The 19,366-nt window shown below is 43.9% G+C and overlaps 1 protein-coding gene across 1 annotated transcript in view; it reads right to left on the bottom strand.

Moving 5' to 3' along the window:
* Window positions 1–19,366, bottom strand: part of LOC103267910 (fibroblast growth factor receptor 2-like) — a gene marked incomplete at its 3' end in the record, with an annotated part of 37,552 nt that overhangs the window by 1,710 nt on the left and 16,476 nt on the right. Inside the window, exons 2-3 of the mRNA XM_008065479.1 lie at window positions 10,908–11,174; window positions 9,969–10,046 (exon numbers count right to left, since the gene is read on the bottom strand). Coding sequence (XP_008063670.1) covers window positions 9,969–10,046; window positions 10,908–11,174 — 345 coding nt within the window. The remainder of the gene's footprint in view (window positions 1–9,968; window positions 10,047–10,907; window positions 11,175–19,366) is intronic.

Raw genomic sequence — 19,366 nt, 5'->3', positions numbered from 1 at the left:
GGCTGAGGCGGAAGGATCGCCGGAGCCCAGCAGGTCAAGGCTGCGGTGGCCAGGAGCATGACACTGCACTCCAGTCTGGGTGACAGAGTGAGACTTCAACTCAAAAAAAAAAAAAGTCTCCTCTGTTCTATGGGCACCATAACAATATCCTTCACTTAGCAGCCAGACTCTCTCAGCACAATCAGGAATTGGAATCATTGCAATCCAAAACACCTATCCCAATCTGCCTCATGCTTTCTCTTGAAACCTGCTATAAAAGGTGGGGCTGAGATTTCTTAACAAGGGCACATTGTATCTTCTTTATTCCTGTGCAAATCTAAATGTCAAGATGGCAGGATTAAGTGCCATCTCTATGATGCCAAGACAGTGCAAATAGGGGCAAAACTACAGCTGGTCATCATGCATACCAGAGAGAGAAAGCAAAGAGGAAGAAGAGGGAGGATGAGGGAGAAGGAACAGACTGCATTCTTTCCTTTGAACCCAGTTGTGCTTGCAACGAGCAGGCAACTTGGGCAGCCATTTGGCACTAGGTGTCAAGGGCCCATAAACACACCTATTCTTTCAAGGGTTCACCAGGGAGTACTTGATTCCTATTTATCACAAGACTCCCAGGGCCTGGCGTATACTGAAACAATTTCAAAAATCTTTCATTTTAAAAGCTTCTACTTAGAAAAATCCATCCACAGCCACTAAAAAGAAACCATTGAGAGCACAAAACAAATAATGAGCTTTGTCGCTACACAAAGACTTTTACAAATCTGACCTAAATGAAAAGCATACCTCATGCTGTCAGGTGTCTGCACTCATGTCATTTGTTTAAGTAAACACAATAGCCTATTCATACGAATTAGCTAAATATTAATACAGCCACTCTTTCAGATAGCATCAATTACTGCTGAGCTGAGCCTTTGGCATGTCTTTTCTTTTTTATATAGAAGAAATAAACAGATATGTGCTTACCTACCATTAGTCATAATTTTATGCTCACTAAAAACATCAAGAAGTGGGAATTAGCTTAAGGAACTTGGAATGTTGTTCTTTCCTGCGCTCACTAGGCTAAGCCTTTGGTGAGGCTGCAAGGGCACAGGGATCACCACCCCAGACCATGAGCGCCTGCACAGCTCTGACCTGAGGCAACAGCACACTGGCAACCCACACCTTTGTCTTGGTGCCTCAGGAATGATTAAAGAAGGAGGGTGAAAAAATCCTGCTGGAATTTCTGGCAGGTAGCCACTTCCCTGGGGTGAAATTTCAATCATCACGGCTACACCTATAAAATGTACTCGTGCAAAACAGATACACAACCACGCGGCAGGGGATGGTCACAGTGCTTCTCATCTAAGTTCCTGAGATCCGAAGCATGTGGGGGCACCAGAAAACATATCAACAACACTCTGCCTGGGCTCCCGTTTGGCTAATCTGCTCTGCTCTGGTGAGTGCAAACATCACACAGATGCAACAGCCTCACTTGAAGATGTCAAGTTCAATAATATATTTAATAAAGGAGGGGAGGGATATTTTATATTCTACAGTGGCTCTTCCTGAAATAAACTAGCTTTATGTGAAACTTGAAGAAATGTGGAAGATCTGAAAAAATAATAATACTGTGAGAACAGCCCTACTGGGTTTCCTTCACCAGCAGCTCCACACCCTCTGTCTTCCCTGCCATATTTTACAGTCTCAACACATGGAAATGCCAGGGTCTCTGAAAAACTGCAATGCAGCTGGAGAGAGACATGGTCCAAACCCCTCAGACAAGCTCCTCTATATAAGGAGGCCTCTTTCACTCTAAAGCTCATTAACAACTTTCATTTGGAAAAGGAACTGGCTTACCAGATAAAGACCTACAAAAGCAAAGATGGTCCTTGTTCATAGTAGATGCCCAATATGGATGTTTACTCAACAACCTAATTTAAGATGAATCTGCAAGCCAAGGACACATCAGATTGTTTGAACTTCATGTACCTTCCTTGACATAATCTTAGGGGTATATGAAGAGTAGGTTTAAAGTCACTTAATAAATACAGAGAGAACTGTGGTTTAAACCTTCCATGGCATAAAAAAATGAATTATACTAAATCACCTGTAAACAAACTGACCAAAATGATAGGTATGGTCCCTGCTGTTCTGACATTCTTTGATCTTCTGATATGACATGTAGCACAAGAGTGATGTTCTTAGTCATTAAATACTGATAATGAGCAGATTAAAGGAATAGTAAAACCTAGCCACAATCAGCCAGTCAAATCCCATCAGAGTATAGTATTCCTACTAATGATCATTTCTACACTGGAACAGTTATTGCCAATTAGAGATAATATTAAGTAGAACTTCAACAAAGGAAGTCCCTTAAGATGTGGCAGGTTTAATTAAGAGAGATTTACAACCCCACAGAAACTTCCCTCAAAGTACTCCAACACAGCCTTTCTTTACAACCACCATCCCACAGTGAAGATGCAACACTCTTTCTCTGGGCCACTTCATGACTGACATGTGCTTCCAACATCAGGATGTCTCTGTACTGAAAAATAATTCTTTTGATGTCTGATGACCAACAAGCACCTAAAGGGCATAGCTGGAGTAGTCTTCAGCTTGAAGCAGGCACTCAAGTGTTTACTGGATGGATGGATGGATGGATGGATGGATGGATGGATGGACGGACGGACGGATGGATGACTGCTAAAAGCTTTAGCTATAAAATGAAGGAGTTGCTCCGAGAAGGTCCCTCCCAGTTCTAGCATTCTTTCCAAGTAACTATATGCTAGGCAGATATTGATTCTGTCAACAAATGGTAGGATTATAGAATTTCTTTTAACCTTGCAATTTAAACTTAATGAGAAGCTACCCACTGCTTGAGCCTACTACCACAGCAACTCTTGCATATCCCACTACTGACATCTAAGGTTTATAACCTACTTTCTCTCTGGAACCAAAAAGAGAGATCACAGCCCAATGATTTAAAGGAAAAACATGGAGTCATATTACAAGGCTGTACCAAGAGAGACCTTGGTGACCATCTGGCTCAACGGCTGACGTGATCAATGTCATCCAGAAAGGCTAAGTGATTTGATCAAGGTCACACAGCCAAAGGCCGGGCTGAGGCTAGACCTGTCTCCAGCTCCCTGAGCAGTGCTCTTCAACCACTCCAGCCTGCCCTTTGAACTCTCCCATGGTCATTAAGTCAAAAGTTCAAGATTTATGTGAGCAGAGGACGCTGATGACTGCCAACTGTATTTTTATTGATGCAAAATTTTTTTTGAAACACAGCCTGTTTCAGCTCCTAGATTAAGTCTCACAAACTCCCCCAAAGCCCCACTAAGGCCTCTATCTCAAGCCTATAATTAGGCTTTTAAAAATATCACTAATCAGGATATTTGAATGCTTTGACCCATGACAGGAGAAGAATGTCTCTGAGAACGCCCCACTATCCCTGCAGTAGCCTGCATTCATCTATTTTCAGTATGGCATAAACTACGAGAAAACAAATCTAACAAAATATGGGAGGTATGAGGGAGGGTGTGATGACAAGGGGATACACATCTGTGACTTTATTTGAGACATTTCATTAAAACAACAGCTTGCCGACCAGCAAGGCATTCGATCAGATACAATTTTTTTAAAAAACCAGGCAAAGCCGAGCTCGGTGGCTCAGCCTGTAATCCCAGCACTTTGGGAGGCAGAGGTGAGTGGATTGCCTGAGCCCACAGGTTCGAGACCCGCCTGGGCAACTTGGCGAGACCTCATCTCTACAATAAATCAAAAATTAGCCGGGCATGGTGGTGCATGACTGCAATTCCGGCTACTTGGAAGGCTGAGGCGGAAGGATCCCAGCAGGTCGAGGCTCGGCCACTGCACTCCAGTCTGGGTGACAGAGTGAGACTCCAACTCAAAAAAAAAAAAAAAAAAACCAGGCAAGTTCACCACAAGGGAAAGGGCTGAGCCCAACAGCAGATCAGTTAGCCTGTGGAAATTCCTAGGATCTGCCATCAAAGGAAACTCCTCCAGTCCATGGGCTCTGCTGTTTGACGGGTGGGAGGCTGAGGAAGAAAAGATATTCACTCCAGCCCACTGGAAGGAACACCATTGCCAGCCTTTGTGATAAAATGCCCAAACTAACTTATCTTCATGATGATGATGATGGTTGTTTTACGATACAGAATCTCACTCTGGAACCCAGGAGTACCGTAGCACAATAAAAGCTCACTGCAGCTTCAAACTCCTGGGCTCAAGTCATCCTCCCACCTCAGCCTCCCAAGTAGCTGGGATTACAGGCATGCACCACCACGCCTGGCCTAAACCAACTTATTGGTGAGGTTTTCATTACAAAGGGAATTTCCAAAATTTTAGAAGGCCTGTGTGTTTTTGTATTGCTGTTCTTTTCAATTTCTAGCAATTTCAACACAACTAAGAAACCTGCAGTTACCAACTTAGATACAATCTCTACCAAGCATAAATCCCAATGAGAACAAAGGTGACTTCCCACTATTATTACCAGCAGGTTAACAAAAATGAAAGGAATTTGGAATCTCAGGACAACCACCTTCATTTTTCCTAGTTACTTCCAAAAAAAAACTTGCCTTTCTTCCTGACAAGGAGTATGGGCATCTGCAGGTCTCAAAAGGAAAGAAAACAAAATAGAAAATTACCTCGTCTCTCATCATTCAGTAGAAAGAACCACTTTAGCAGCAAGCATCTCGACACAGCTGCCTATCGCTTCCCTCTAAGCACTGAACCTGAACTCTTCGTCAATCACAATCTTCCCAGGAACTAATTCTCACGCTCTTCAGAAACATTCGTCACTTAAACACAAACTGGAGGTAATCAAAATGCCTTGAACAAACAGACACGAATGTCTACTTATTTGCTGCCAGATAACCCAATGACATACTCAGAACCAAGGGAAGGCAAGGACTAGTTAAGTTATACTTACCTATGCAAAAGCATACAAAACTCTCAACCTGAATGCCTTTCAAAAGTTAGCATGTGAAATTGCAACTTTCTGTCCAGAGAAAATGTGTTGCACTGGCGGACATGTGTAGCAGCATTATTTTCTGGCGGCCAGGCTTGTAATGACATCACAGGACTGTTCTGCTTGGGAAACGTCCTGCACTGGTATGGTGTGAGGTCATCGACCAGTGAGCTGCTAAAATATAATCGGAGAGTGCCCTGCACATCTGTGATGGAATAACTTGGCTTAAATGGGGGGAAAAAAGATCAATCAAATCGGTCCATGGCCACAGTTGCCTGTGAAATAGGATGTTAATAGGTGCTATATTTTAAAAAGTGTCTTACCGTCAATACATTTGGAAAAGCCTGAAGAAAGGACAAAATTAAACCGATATTTTACAACAGAACTTTTCAGGGCTTGTATTATGCTGATACACACTATAAGTCTCCAAGAAAGAGTCACAAAATATTTACTCAACATCCAGCCTGGTTCTTGTTCTCAAACAGCAAACGGTCTACCAGAAAAGGCAGCCTAAGCTACTATATCACTCTGCACACGATGTAAGAAAATGGAACATGGGAATGCTCGAGAACAAGTCACTTGATCTGCCTGTGTGAATAAGGAAATCCTCCACAGAGGAGCCCACTGTGGAGCTGGACCTGGTATGCTGAGTTTAGAGCAACCTGAATGTTGCAGCACAGTCCTATAAAAGAATCCAAAAAGTTCTTACTGTTATGGGATACCAGTTTCATGGCCAAAATTCGACTATCCAGGCTTAATTCTTGATTGTTACTTTTGCCGTTGTATTGGCTATCATGCTTTCTGTACTCTGTACAGAATCTAAAAAGAACTCCACAAAGCAAATAAGCTTGCCTTCTTATATTTAGCCACCAAAATTAGATAAACATAATCTAAAGGAATAACCTGTCATGTGTTTTTCAAGCAAGAAAATATGAAACTATGTATGTGACGTCTCAATCCAAAAGTACAAAAGGAAAAAAAAAAAAAACCTCCTCAGAAAAGCCCAAAAATGTCCCCATCAGCACAGCGTCACTGGAGCATCATTTGTTGATTTACTAAAGATGAACATTCAAGTATATCCTAGTGGCATTTCCACACAATCAGAAGGCACCAAAGAAATCAATCTGGACACACGGGTGTTATCCAGGTGGCTGAAAATGCAAAGAATTTGGTGCTTCTGCAATTTTTCCTATTAATCAGGTCAGGCATTTGACACTTGAGGTGGCAAAAAATTGTTTTAATGGCAACATCCCCTTTCCCGCCTTGCCAATTACCCTGGCCATGGCATTCCTCTGTCCACACAGGCCACAGCTGCTTAATCTCAGCTGCCCCAGGCTGCACCTGTGAATCAGACCAGCCTAATCACACTAACAGATGGCAGAGGCTAAGTAGCCAGCTAAGAACTGCTATCACTTTAAATAGCATCTAATGTTTCACAGGCACCAAAGAGAGGCACCTCCCAACTGCAGTATCTCCCTGGTACAGCTAACACCAGCCCTTAATCACTGCAGAGCACCCATTTCAGGGGCAGAGTTGGTGTCATTCGAGAGCCAATTACAAAACAGTGTTTTCACAAAAACACTCTGTTTACAAGGTGAAGGCATGGCAAGTACACTGTTGGCTGGCGTTCATCACACAGGGCACCATCTACTGCTAGGCACTTCTGCATGGACCCTGGGTCGAGACCAGTGATCACCAAGCAAAGCTGGAGGCCCAAAGCAGGCAATCCTTCGGAATCTCTCAACCTGATTGCTATGTAACCTATTCCTGGCTGTTGCTTTTTATTACTTCATGTGGGTTCATGGTAACCCACAATCAGTTAGCCCACCCCGACAACACAGTTCCTAGGCATGCCTACAACACCAAGCTGATGGAATCTGATTTCTCAATCCATAGCAATGGCACCCACATGCAAATATCACTTGAGAGCCATAAACACCTGTACAAGCCTTCACTCCTCTCTCATCACGGCCCCAGCAAGCCCACATGCAACAGGCCTACGAATGAACTGCAGCTCAGCCTTTCGCCCATTCAGTTGTAATCTTCAGTCAGTAAAACAAGAATAAATACTTTCTCCACTTGATCAGGTTATCAGAGGTATTGACTGAACCAGCTGCCGGCAAAAACCTATCCAAAGTAGGCCCTCAACATCCTTGCCTCCAGCTTCATGCCACAGTCAACAAACGAAAGCAAGTGACATGCTCTGCTGTATCCATGGGTTTTTTAAATTAAATAACAACAACCTCTTTAGAAGACTGGTACAAATCATAGTAGAGGATACTTTTGCCTTATTACCCATTGTTTTATGAACAAGACCACTAACGGTACTCTTCCATTCAAGGCAGATCTCCACATGCAAATTCCTAAGTCAGCAGTTCTCACACTTCAGCCTAAATCAGAATCATCCCAGAGTCTCTAATGCAGTTTGAGTCTAAAAAGGGGCCTGAGAATCTTCATTTCTAACAAGTTTCTAAGTGATGCTGACACTGCTGGTGCAGGGGCTGCTAAGCTTCCTCTTGCCAAAAAGTAAAAACTGCATAAACAAAAGTATTTCCCTTGTTGCTCAAGCTGCTAGGAGACTCAGGGACAAATCCAAATCTTCACTTAAATAACACATTTATCCCAGGTGCCTATTTTCTCTTCTTGTTTTAAAAAGCCCTAGGCTAAAAGACAGTATTTTCAAAAACAGCACAACAACTAGACATCCACATGCAAAAAAAAAAAAAAAAAAGAATCTAGACACAACCTTACATCCTTCACAAAAATTAACTTAAAATAGATCACAGACCTAAACGTAAAACACAAAACTATAAAACTCCTAGGGGATAACATAGAGAGACTCTAGATGACCTTGGGTTGGGTAATAACTTTTTAGATACAACACCAAAGGCCCAATCCTTGAAAGAAAGAATTGATAAGCTAGACTTCACAAAAATTACAAATTTCTGCTCTGCAAGAAACACTATTGAGAGGACAAAAAGGTAAGCCACAGACTGGGAGAAAATATTTGCAAAAGACATATGTAATGAAGGACTATCACTGAAAAATATAAAGAACTCTTAAAACTCAAAGATAAGAAAACAACCTAATTCAAAAATGGACCAAAGGCCTTAACAGACAGTTCACCAAAGAAGATATACAGATGGCAATTAATCATATGAAAAGATTCATCACATTACTATATGTCATCAGGGAAATGCAAACTAAAACGATGAGCTATCATAACACACCCATTAGAATGGCCAAAATCCAGAACACCAACGACATCAAATGCTGGTGAGGATGTACAGCACCAGGAGCTCTCATTTATTGCTGGTAGGAACGCAAAACGTACGGCCACTTTGGAAGGCAGTTTGGTGGTTTCCTACAAATCTAAACATACTTTCACCATACAATCCAGCAATCACACTCCTTGATAGTTACCCAAAGAAGTTGAAAACAATGTCCACACAAAACCTGCAGATGTTTATAGCAGCTTTATTCATTATTGCCACAACTTGGAAGCAACCAAGATGTCCCTTAGTAGGTGAATGAATAAACTGTGGTACATACAATGAAATAATATTCAGTACTAAAGAGATATGCGCTAGCAATCCATGAAAAGACATGGAGGAAATTTAAGTGCATATTACCAGGCAAAAGAAGCCAATCTGAAAAAAGCTGCAGACTATATGATGACATGCCCTAATGTAAACTACGGGTTTTGGGTGATAATGATGTCAGTGTAAGTTCATCGACTGTAACAAATGTACCACTCTGGTGGGGACACTGATAATGGAAGGGGCTGTGCAAGTGGGGGGGGCAAGGACATATAGAAAATCTTTGTACCTTCTTCTTAATTTTGCTGTGAACCTAAAACTGCTCTTAAAAATAACCTTAAACAAAAAAACTCAGGACTATTTTAATAACTAATTGTCTTATTATTTGTTTAAATTGTCTAAATTGACTAAAATCCCTCTGAGAAAATGTAGACTATGCCATGTGATCAAAGAACCCCGATGCCCAATGTACAACCACTTTGGGAACATCCCAGCCATGTCACTGAAGAATGCAACTAATGCTGCATTTTTTCTTCTTCGTTGAACAAAAAACGTACAAGCACTCACTCTTCTCAATACTGTACAAATATTAATTCATCTAATACTCATAACAACCCCAGAAAATATTATTATTATTCTTCTCATTTTGGAGTTGAAGAAACTAAGGCACAGAAGGAAAACGAGCACTTCCTTTCACCAAAGGTCCAATCCACAAAAGAAAGAACTGAGTAGGATTCAAATCCAGACTGCCCAGTTCCTAGAGGCTATGCAATAATCTTTCACACCAAGAAAAGGACCTCTCAAGTGATAGTGCTCAGAGTTAGTGGCCTCCAAATAAGCAAACCACGGTTGGCCCCCTCTTCAGTCATGGCCTGCAAGGCACACTTCTTTTCTGCTCAGCATAAGGCACATGTTTTAGAAGGTCAGGGTCTCTTGACCTCGGCACTACTGACATTTTGAACCAGATACCTCTTTGTTACAGGGGCTATGCTGTGCATCCCTGAGCTGTGTCCATCAGATGTCACTAGCAATCCTGCCCCTGTTGTCACAACCGAATATTGTCAAATGTCCCAGGGAAGCAAAGACAGGTAATCACCCCCAGTCACACAGCACAATCAGTGGTTTCAAAGAAAACCAAGAAGTTACGTGGCTCTCCTCTTTTTCTGTCTCTGAACAGTGAGAAGTCAAAGGGAAAAGAAAAACCAAGGAAAGAAAAGTAGTAACTACTTTGAAAAGTGAGTGGCCATGGACACAAGAAGAAAGGACACACATACAGAAGGGTGTATAGCAACACTGGTTTATTCTCAGGTATGAAAGCCAGGAAAGAAGACACAGCGGGGAAAGGCAAGGGCCACAGGAACAGCACGGCGCTGAAGAGTCGACAAGAAGACAGGTAACAGGCAGAACTTCCCTCCATGAGCTCCTTTCCTGGGGACCATCAGAGTCGGGCCGTTACTTACTCTTGTTGTTACTGCTCTCACTGACAAAATCTTCAGTGCCATCGGTGTCGTCCTCATCATCTCCAGATGAGATGGCATCTGTGTTCAAAAGAATATATCCATGGATGTGTTTTTCACAAAGCAAAAGTTTGCAATTATCTACAACTTAGACCTTGGCTATAGTGAAGTCAGCAATCCAGTAATCCACACAAGAAGGCTGAGATTGTGTTTAGTTAAGATCATTTTAATGGCTTAAGTTTTTTCTCCAAAATGACAGTTGGCCTATGTTATGATTCTCAATGTTTTCTGTTTTCACATTATTTAAACAGGCTATAAAATTGATATATTAGAACTGGATTTTAAGCTTCAAGCAGTATTCATGCCCCCGACAAATTTACCAATTGTGTCAAAACCAAAGACTTTTTTCCAGCATAGCCTCTCAGCATTTGGGGTCCCCACCAGAAAGGCATTAGTCCCTAACAAAACCTAGCCCCTGTGTGTGTGGCCCTTCTGATCGTCAGCTAACATTCTGAAAGCATAACTTTAAACTCAGGCTCAAAGGGGGGCCTATTCAGTGCCACTTATAGCATAGAAGGAAAATCAAGGAAAGAAATTTTAACAAAGAAATCTTCAGCATCCAAATTTCAATAATACATTCTAAATGCCGAGGATGTCAATGGCAAGGGGGGGGGAAGGTACATTTTTACTTATATAAAAGGGGTCTATCTTAAAAAGAAAAATGTTACTTTGTGCACAAGAATTTTTTCATTCTTAATGACCAGCCTCTCTGGTGCACCAGGTCCCCAGAAAGAATTTCAAAAACAGACCTATAACAAACTGTAAAGCTATGTGCCTGGCATCCAGTTGGCAGATCTCTCTATGATTTCACTTGGCCAAAAAAATTTTAACCAGAAAACAGCTACAGAGAAGAGTGAACGTAATGCTCGTGGGCCAACTCACCTGTGACATTCACCATGAAGTACCAAGTTTCACTGTCTACAGTCCTAGTAGCAGAACAAGCATAGAGGCCGGAGTCTCTAGGCGTGGCACCTTTTATCTGCAAGTATTCCCCAATAAGCACTGTCCTATTGTTGGGCCCCAAGTGTACCCCATCCTTAGTCCAACTGATCATGGCGGCATCTTTCAACAGGCAGCGCAACTCTAGCGACTCCCCTGGCGCAGCCACGTACACTTCTGGTTGAGAGATTTGGTATTTGGTTGGTGGCTCTGCAGAAAGGTGGGAGAGAAGACGGAGACAGATGGGAAGGAGGGAGAGGAGAGAACGTCCAACAAAGGTCAACGAGGCCCATTCTTCCCAGGAGAAGCTGTTATTGCTTTGCAAATGGCCCCAGCAGGCGACCATCTCTCCCAGAATCCCAGGAAACCAGGAAGCATCTGAAACAGCAACCAGAGAACGCCATCCCCTGCCCCAGCAAATCTGTCCTGCCTTAGTTTCCACATACTGTAGGACTTTAAAAACAAAACAAATCCCAGCATGGAGGGATATTCCACAAGAAATTGTTTAAGCCAATTGCCTATACAAAATCTGCTTGCACCATAGTACCATGTTTTGTTTGTAAGAACACGGTTTTACAAATTTGTACATTCAATGTGACTGTCTCCTCTCTCTCTCTCTCTCTCTCTCTCTCTCTCTCTCTCTCACACACACACACACACACACACACACACACACTCACTCACTCTTAATTATCTATCTGTGTTAGACTTAACCTGTTGTCACAAAGCCAAAATGAAATGTCTCAAACTCTAGGGAAACAAATGGGGCCCTTTACAAAACTGCTTGCCAACTAGAGTTTTCGTGAGCTTTGAGTTCAGATCAGCACTCTGTGGGACTAAAGACTTAATTCTCTGCTGGGTGAGCTGGGACATGCTGTTTTTCTCAGAATGATAAAAGCCTGGAGGCCTTAAATCAAACCAAAAAAAAAGAGCAAAATGTCCAGACAGCTATGAGGCGGTTTCCACTGTGCTTAAACAGATCCTAATCCTGAAACTGCTGAGCGCTGCGGCCCTTCATTTCACATGACAAAGCTGGATCCCACCTACCCACCAACACCTACCATACAGGCCCAGGGCTTCTCAGTCTCCTCACCTTCAGTACCTTTCTCTTCTTTAGGGATACTCCTTCCTCCCTCTCTTCCCTGGTCAACTGATCTGTCCTTCAAGACCCAATCAAGCAGGGCCTTGGTGAGGAGGAAGAGTCGTCTTGTATAAGTCACCCTGGCCAGATGTGAAGTGGATCTCTCTCCCTCCATCATCCATCTGCCCACTTCACCAAGTCATGGGATGTACCACATTTCTTATGAACACATCCCATCTCCCTGAGGAGACACCAAGATCCGAGAGGGAGGACGCAGGTCTTGTGGTTCTTGGTGGCCCCCACCCTGGTCACATTCGGCATACACAGAAAGAAGATCGCAGTGGAACAGGATCACAGTCCCCAAGATCACAGTCCCCAAAATATGCAGGGCAGGATGGGACCCAAGAGGATGCAACCCACAAAACCTCTCCAAAATGGAAGCCACTGGCATTGAAGAACAGCTGGAGCTGCTGGCCAGGGCAGCCGTGAGGGCCCGTGAAGCAGGCTTTCAACTCTCCAGAGAGGACTGTAAATGGTACCTGGACTCCTGGGCCCAAAAGACACAAAGCTTCCCAGCCGTAGGTTGGCTCCAAATCTGGGCAGCATCACAAGGCAATTGCTTTGTCATCATCATCATCACAACTCCACTCAAAAGGACAAATCTCCAACATGAGATTAAGACAAGATCGACTCGTGTTTCAGTCCTACTGTGAAAGGAGCAGCGAAGGCCACACACATCTAGGACAAGAAATCCCCACAAATACCACCACCGCCAGCCACACAGGAGGCCCAGGGCTTCCCAAACAGGCATCACCAAAGGCCTACAAGCCAAGAGAGGCCAGATGTTAAATAGTGTATGAACCTAGAGAGATAACCACAACAAAAGGAAGAAAACAGAAGTTGGACATAGATAAGCACACCCCGAAACAAGGGAAGAAAGCCCCAAATGATAGGCAGGTTATGTTTCAAAAGCTTGCTTTTCTCACTCAATTATTTATTGAACACCTACTAAGCTTTATTCTGGATGCTCAGGAAGCAGCAGGAGACAAGACAGAAGACCCTCACTGTGGTGGGGGTGACAGACAATAAATATGAAATTACAGAAAATATAAAGTACGTAAGGTAGTCATAAGTGTTAGAAGAATACAGCAAGATATAGCAGCACACACAGAAAAATGGTGAGGAGGCTCCATCCATGACAAGAGGTGGCACACGCTGGCCTGCAGGCCAAGCCAGCCATGGCTTGTTTTTGTAAACAAAGCTTACTGGAACACAGCCATACTCATTCCTTAACGTATTGTCTGGGACTGCTTTTGTGTTACAAGGGCAAAGTTGACTCATTGCAACAGAGAACCTATGGCCCGCAAAGCCTAAAATATTTACAATCTTGTCATCACAAAAGTTTTTCAATTGGAGTTGAAATCCAGTATAAGACCAGAGAAGGTTTCTCCAAAGAGTTGCCATTTGAGCGGAGGCGTGAAGGGCAAAGTGAAGTTTAAAAGATGTTGGGGGCTGAACACAGTGTCTCAAGTCTGTAATCCCAGGACTTTGGGAGGCTGAGGCAAGAGGATTGCCTGAACCCAGGGGTTCGAGACCAGCCTGGGCAACTTGGTGAGACCTCGTCTCTACAATAAATCAAGAAAAATTAGCTGGGCATGGTGGCATATGCCTTTAGTTCCAACTACTTGGAAGGCTGAGGTGAAAGGATCACCTGAGCCTAGCAGGTCGAGGCTGTGGTATTCATGAGTATGCCACTGCACTCCAGCCTAGGCAAGAGAGTGAGACTCCAACTCAAAAAAAAAGATGTTGGAAACTTGGCTGGGTGTGGTGGCTCATGCCTGTAATCCCAGTGCTTTGGGAGGCCAAGGCAGGAGGACTGTTTGAGTCTAGGAATCCAAGACCAGCCTGGGCAACATAGCAAAACCTCGTCTCTACAAAAAAATCAAAAAACTAGCCAGGCATGGTGGCATGCGCCTGTAGTCCCAGCTACCTGGGAAGCTGAGGTAGAAGGATGATCTGAGCCCAGGAGGTCAAGGACATGGTGAGCCATGATCACGCCACTGCACTCCAGCCTGGGTGACAGAATGAGACCCCAACTGAAAAAAAAAAGATGTTGGGAGCTTAGTTGAAAGGTTCTCAGATCTGGTCTCCCAAGGCTGTTAAGTCACAACGTGGCTAAGCTGAATGACTAAAAGAAATACTTTGAACTCTGGAGACTGAACAGAAAAAGAGAAGAAGAGAAATATGAGAGAGGGGCAGGGGAAGAATTCAGTTTAACCCCAAATCTTAGACCATCATCCATTCCCAGCATCTTAGAATCACAGATTCACTCAACATGGGAACTGAAAGGGCCCAAAGGTTATCTGTCCAGCCCCTTTTACAGCTGGCTAAAGCAAGTATTAGACACCATGTAGGTTCCATGTCTCCAATAACTAATTACTAAAACAGTACCCACCAAGTTAGAATAAATTTACACTGAATTAGCCTGCGTCATGAAACGATCAATATTTATTATGACCACAAGGCGTGATCCACAAGTCACCAAGAATGTTACGGAATTTGCTTTCCTCTGAGTCAGAACTGGTCGCCAGGGATTCCTGAGGAGAAGCAGCAATGCTTCCCTCCCTTAAAGGGGAGGCCACTGGGACCGGCCCATCCAATCTGACTCCAGCCCAGCCAATCTGACTCCGGCACAGCCAATCTGACTCCATGAAGTCGTGCCCTATGTCATGCAGTGGACTGCTAGAAGACTGCATTAGGGAGAGGCATTTGCATTTGTGATGTAGAAAACTCTCTCCTGACAAAGGAAGAGTTAAGATGTGTGACTTTTCCATTTTTAAAGGAAAGTGTTTTCATTGAGAATCCTTTCCTTCTAAAATCAGTAAGCCAAAAAAGTCTTGCTAAAACCAGGGATGTCTGAATTGCTGGATCGATGTCACCAGACACTACTACCCTCTGATGTTCTGAAGGAAGAACATGGGACATTGATGACCTACATCTTGTTTGGAGATAACAGAGGAGATGCTTGGTATAGAATACTGCCCTGGATGGGAAGAGGAAGCAGCCCTGAGCTCCCTTTCCTCTCTGTTCCTGCTTAACCTCTCAGACTCTGTTTCTCTATCTACTGAATAGCAGAAATACCCAAATATCAGTTTATTATCTGTAAGGCTCCAATGAGCCAACAAATGTGAACCTGATCTTCCAGCTACAGCCAATGACTGTCACAATCACTGGTATTCTTCAGTGCCCAAGAGGTTTGCCATAATTCTAAGCATCACAATTTTCAGAAGATAATCACAGAACACTTGGATATGTACCTCCTGATACAAAACTATTTTACTGATGGGTTCCCATCTCAATGGACAGTTAAGATGACTTGATGTACTAAAAATGGTTTTTATTTCCAGTAACACCAAGTCAAAATTGTCATCCAGATTTCCAAACTTGAAAGACAGTAAAGCATCTCTCCAAAGTATATCAGTAAGAAAATGGCATTTATCCATAAAATCAAGCCATCCCAACTTCAAAGTCCCAAAGCAGCAACCACTGTCTTGGAAACTGGACTCCTCCCTCCTTTCTCTAAGAGGTCATTTTACAATGCTTGGAGGTCAGCAGAGTCTTTGGTAAACAATCCAGCAATATCCCTGGGCATCCTAGAAGACTTCAAGCACATGTTAGGGAGAAGGGAGAACAGGTGAATAAATACAAAAGAAAGGGAGGAAGAGATTGGGAGAAGAAAAGAAGGATGTAAGAGAGGCCATGAGGGGGAGGAACAAACTGCAGAGGGGCTGACTGTCAGAAGGGCTGACTGTCAAACCTTCACCTCCCATGCCGCCCAGAGGCCCCCATGGCCCAGCTTGCAGGTCTCTGCACATGGGCACACATCAAAGATCTCGCAGGACAGGGAACCAAGAACACAGAACCCAAACAGCTATCTTGGTAGAGACAACTCTGTCCCTGCCCTGTCCTTGAGGTCATTCACTGTCTTTGACTTCTCTCTTTGAATGCTGCGGATGACATCATTGCCCACTCCCTGCAAGCATGTGCTCCCGAGCCCTCTGCGTCAATCTCCATGGCTGTATTTACCTCTCCTTGTCCTGTGGGAGCCAGAACAACCTGCTACTTCTCTCTGACATCAGTGACACTGTGCCTGCCACACCCAGACATGCCTCCCTAACGCTGATCACCTCCCACTGATGGGCCACTCTTCCCCGGCTCCACCAGGCTGCTGGCCTGCTCTGCAAAACTGGACAGTTGACACAGGGCAAAGAATTCTCCAGGAAATGTACACAATACCTTTTATAGTAATATTAACATTTCCTGGATTTGCTTTTTTCTGGTGCTGTGGCATACTTTTCACCTTTCCTGTGCGAATCCATTTCCCTCATCTCCTGCCAAAACACAATGGGGAGAAGGTTCCAGAAGCCGCTCTGCTACACACTAAATGCTCCTTCAGAGGCTTCCACAGACAGAAAATATGTTTCCACATATTTCTCAAAATATAAATTAAAATTCAAAAAGAAGCAAGCAAGCTGGAACAAGCACACACTAATGTTGGACATCCTTTGGCACTCCTGCCTAAAACTGCTAAACAAACAAGGTCCTAGTCTCCTTCCTGGGAGGACTCCACACACTCAGGTCCACCAACTGCAGCCACACAGCTACACACAGCCCAACTGTGTAAGGTTTAGTTGCACCCATTTGCATTCTCACCCAGAAGTTTCCAACATGCGAGGAGTGCCAGCAGCGTGTTACCGGGCAGCTTCTTTCCAAACACCTTTGATGTTTTAAAAATGGAAGAGATGGATCCTTGTACAGCAAGTCGAAAAATAAATGGTATAAGTAATAGCAGTCACCTGCACATAAGCTGTGTGTAATCCCTGCCTTGACCTGGCCTCCTTCCTTTCCTAAGAAGTTCCTCATGCTGTCATTCCTTGGGAGCTAATAAGATTTAGCACTGAGGGCCCTTTGACTGAGGAGAGAAGGAAACTGAGGCAGGGGCAGATCAGGGTAGAGGTCATGGCCTCCCAGTGTGATATCACACTGATTGTCACTAGCTACAGGCTGCATGAGTTTATCTCTCTGAAAATAAACAAAGATTTTTTTTTTTAAAGTGTCCTTGCTGTATGTGAATATAGCCCCAGGAGGGGGAAATCTTATAAAAGTCAGAAAGATTGTGACTTCTGTGACTTTATGGTACCTGTCCATCTGAATTCCTCTCCAATCTCATCAGGAGGGTTTTCTTGAGACAGCTGAAACAGCTACAGAGAGTTTGGAAGCGGTAAGCTATTTCAGGTAACACTTTGCATTGCCAAACCAGCGATAGCAGCACTTCAGACTGTCACTTTTTATAATGTTTGCCTATAAACTTTTCCCGTGTGGTTTTTGAAATGGCGCCCAAATGCAAACAGAGAACAGATGGGAAGCCCGAGTCTCGCCCTGTCCAATCACTTCATGGAGAATGGATGACAGATTTTAAACTATGAAAGAAAAAACAATTTGAGCCAATGGGACAGCTCACTACCTCGCCTTTCACAAATTCTGCCTTTTCTGGGGTTTCCCCAGGATGGTGTCTTTCCAAATGCCTAGATGATCCTATTCTCAAGGATGCAGTGGGATCACCCTGGAAAATGTTCCATTGAGGTTTCTCCCTCCCCAAAAGTCAGGAGTGTCCAATCCCTAAACACATTCCTCCAGAAAGAGGAGGAAAGGGAAAAAAAGAAATCCATTAACAGATTCCTCTGGAAAAGTAGGGAAGAAATAGGTGGGGGAGGCATGGAAAGAGGGAAATGGGAGAAAAAATAAGAGGAAGGAAGAGGAAAGAAGGGGGAGGGGAGAAGGGAAAAGAAGAAAGAGGAAGGGGAACGGAGATGAAGAGGCATGCCATGCGTACAGGCGGCCTGGAGGCATGTCCTGCCAGGAGTGTGGGCTGCAGGGATAAGCCCATTGGTACCCAAGGGCTTAGTGAGCCCCGGGAGCTGTAACGAGAGCACAGGGGGCAAGAGTAGTGACATGGCCTTGGGCTCCTGGTACCCCCCCAGACCTTCTGCCACCTTGTTCAGAATAAGTGTCACAGCTGTGGGACTGCCAAATGTCTCAACAGACGAAAAACAGCATCAAAACTGCAAATGTCACTGCAAAGTCACAAGACACAAAGCTCATGGCAAGTAGGTAGTCACTGTCCTCCAGGTAGCCCCTACTGCCCTCCTAGTCTGTAGGAAGTCCTGCAGTGACAGCATCATGGTCCCGGTGGTAAGTTTTAACTGGCCGATGCCCGATTCTCTGTCCATAGGAACAGTATGATGAACCCCTCACATACAAAGCACTCCTGAAGTACTTCAGACAACCTCAAATAGAGGGAGCCCGCACAGACAGAAAGCCATCTGGCATGTGCAGGACGGCTTTTCAGTTACCCATGATGTTTTGCAAGACAGAGGCCCTAGAAGAACTCAGCCTCCAATTTTCTCTGGCACAGTCTGAGTCTCGCTGGCATCAGAACTTAGCAGCAGAACAATACAAAGGCAGTATGGTCCCCATGATGAAGTCAGAACCAGCCACCTTTGTGGGCCCTACCGTGAGGGCCACGCACACAGACAAGAAAGACAGCCCCGGTAGAGCTGCCTGCTGCAGCCCAGACAAACTCAAAGCTTCCCCTTCACAAGCAGCAACTTGCAAGAAGGCAAAATTCCTCACATCAAACAAAGGCCTTATAAGGCATAGGTACTACGTGTTCTTAAAGGGGGCATGGAGGGGACAAATATTCGGCACAATATAAAGATGAAAGTTCTCTACCTCAAGAAATACTGCCAACATAAAAACAGGGAACGCTAAGAAGTCAAAACAGATAAGTAAACAGACGGGAAGGCTGCAGTTTTCTCTTTCCAACCAGTTGCTGGGTTGTCCTGTGGACACAAGTCAGGACTTAAATCTTCTCTGGTCAGTATCAGAGGTGCCGGTAACAACCACTAATAACAGCTACCTCTGCCGCAGTAGCTGGACTGTTCCAGAAACTCCAGACTGGCTCACATTCCTCATGATCAGATGGGATATTGGTTAATGTTTCCAATATGGTAATCATTAAAAATTATATAGTTAGGTACACCCTTCATATAATTTAGGTCTGTCTTTGAGCAACACGGTGAACAGGTCTACACGTTTGAAAGAAATTATGTTGTTGCCCATGAGAAAATAAAAATGTACAAACTTATAAAGGGCCTAAAAATGTACTCACTTGAGAGTGAATCACCCGGAATTACCCCCATTTTTGGACTTTAAGCAGAAATCTTCACTCTCCGTTTTGCCAGCATCCCTCTCTCTTTTG

The sequence above is a fragment of the Carlito syrichta genome, unplaced genomic scaffold, assembly GCF_000164805.1.
Source record: "Carlito syrichta isolate Samal-C Ts95f unplaced genomic scaffold, Tarsius_syrichta-2.0.1 Scaffold308517, whole genome shotgun sequence".
NCBI lineage: Eukaryota > Metazoa > Chordata > Mammalia > Primates > Tarsiidae > Carlito > Carlito syrichta.
The sequence above is the reverse complement of the archived record's forward strand: the minus strand, read 5'-3'. Positions and strand labels throughout refer to the sequence as shown.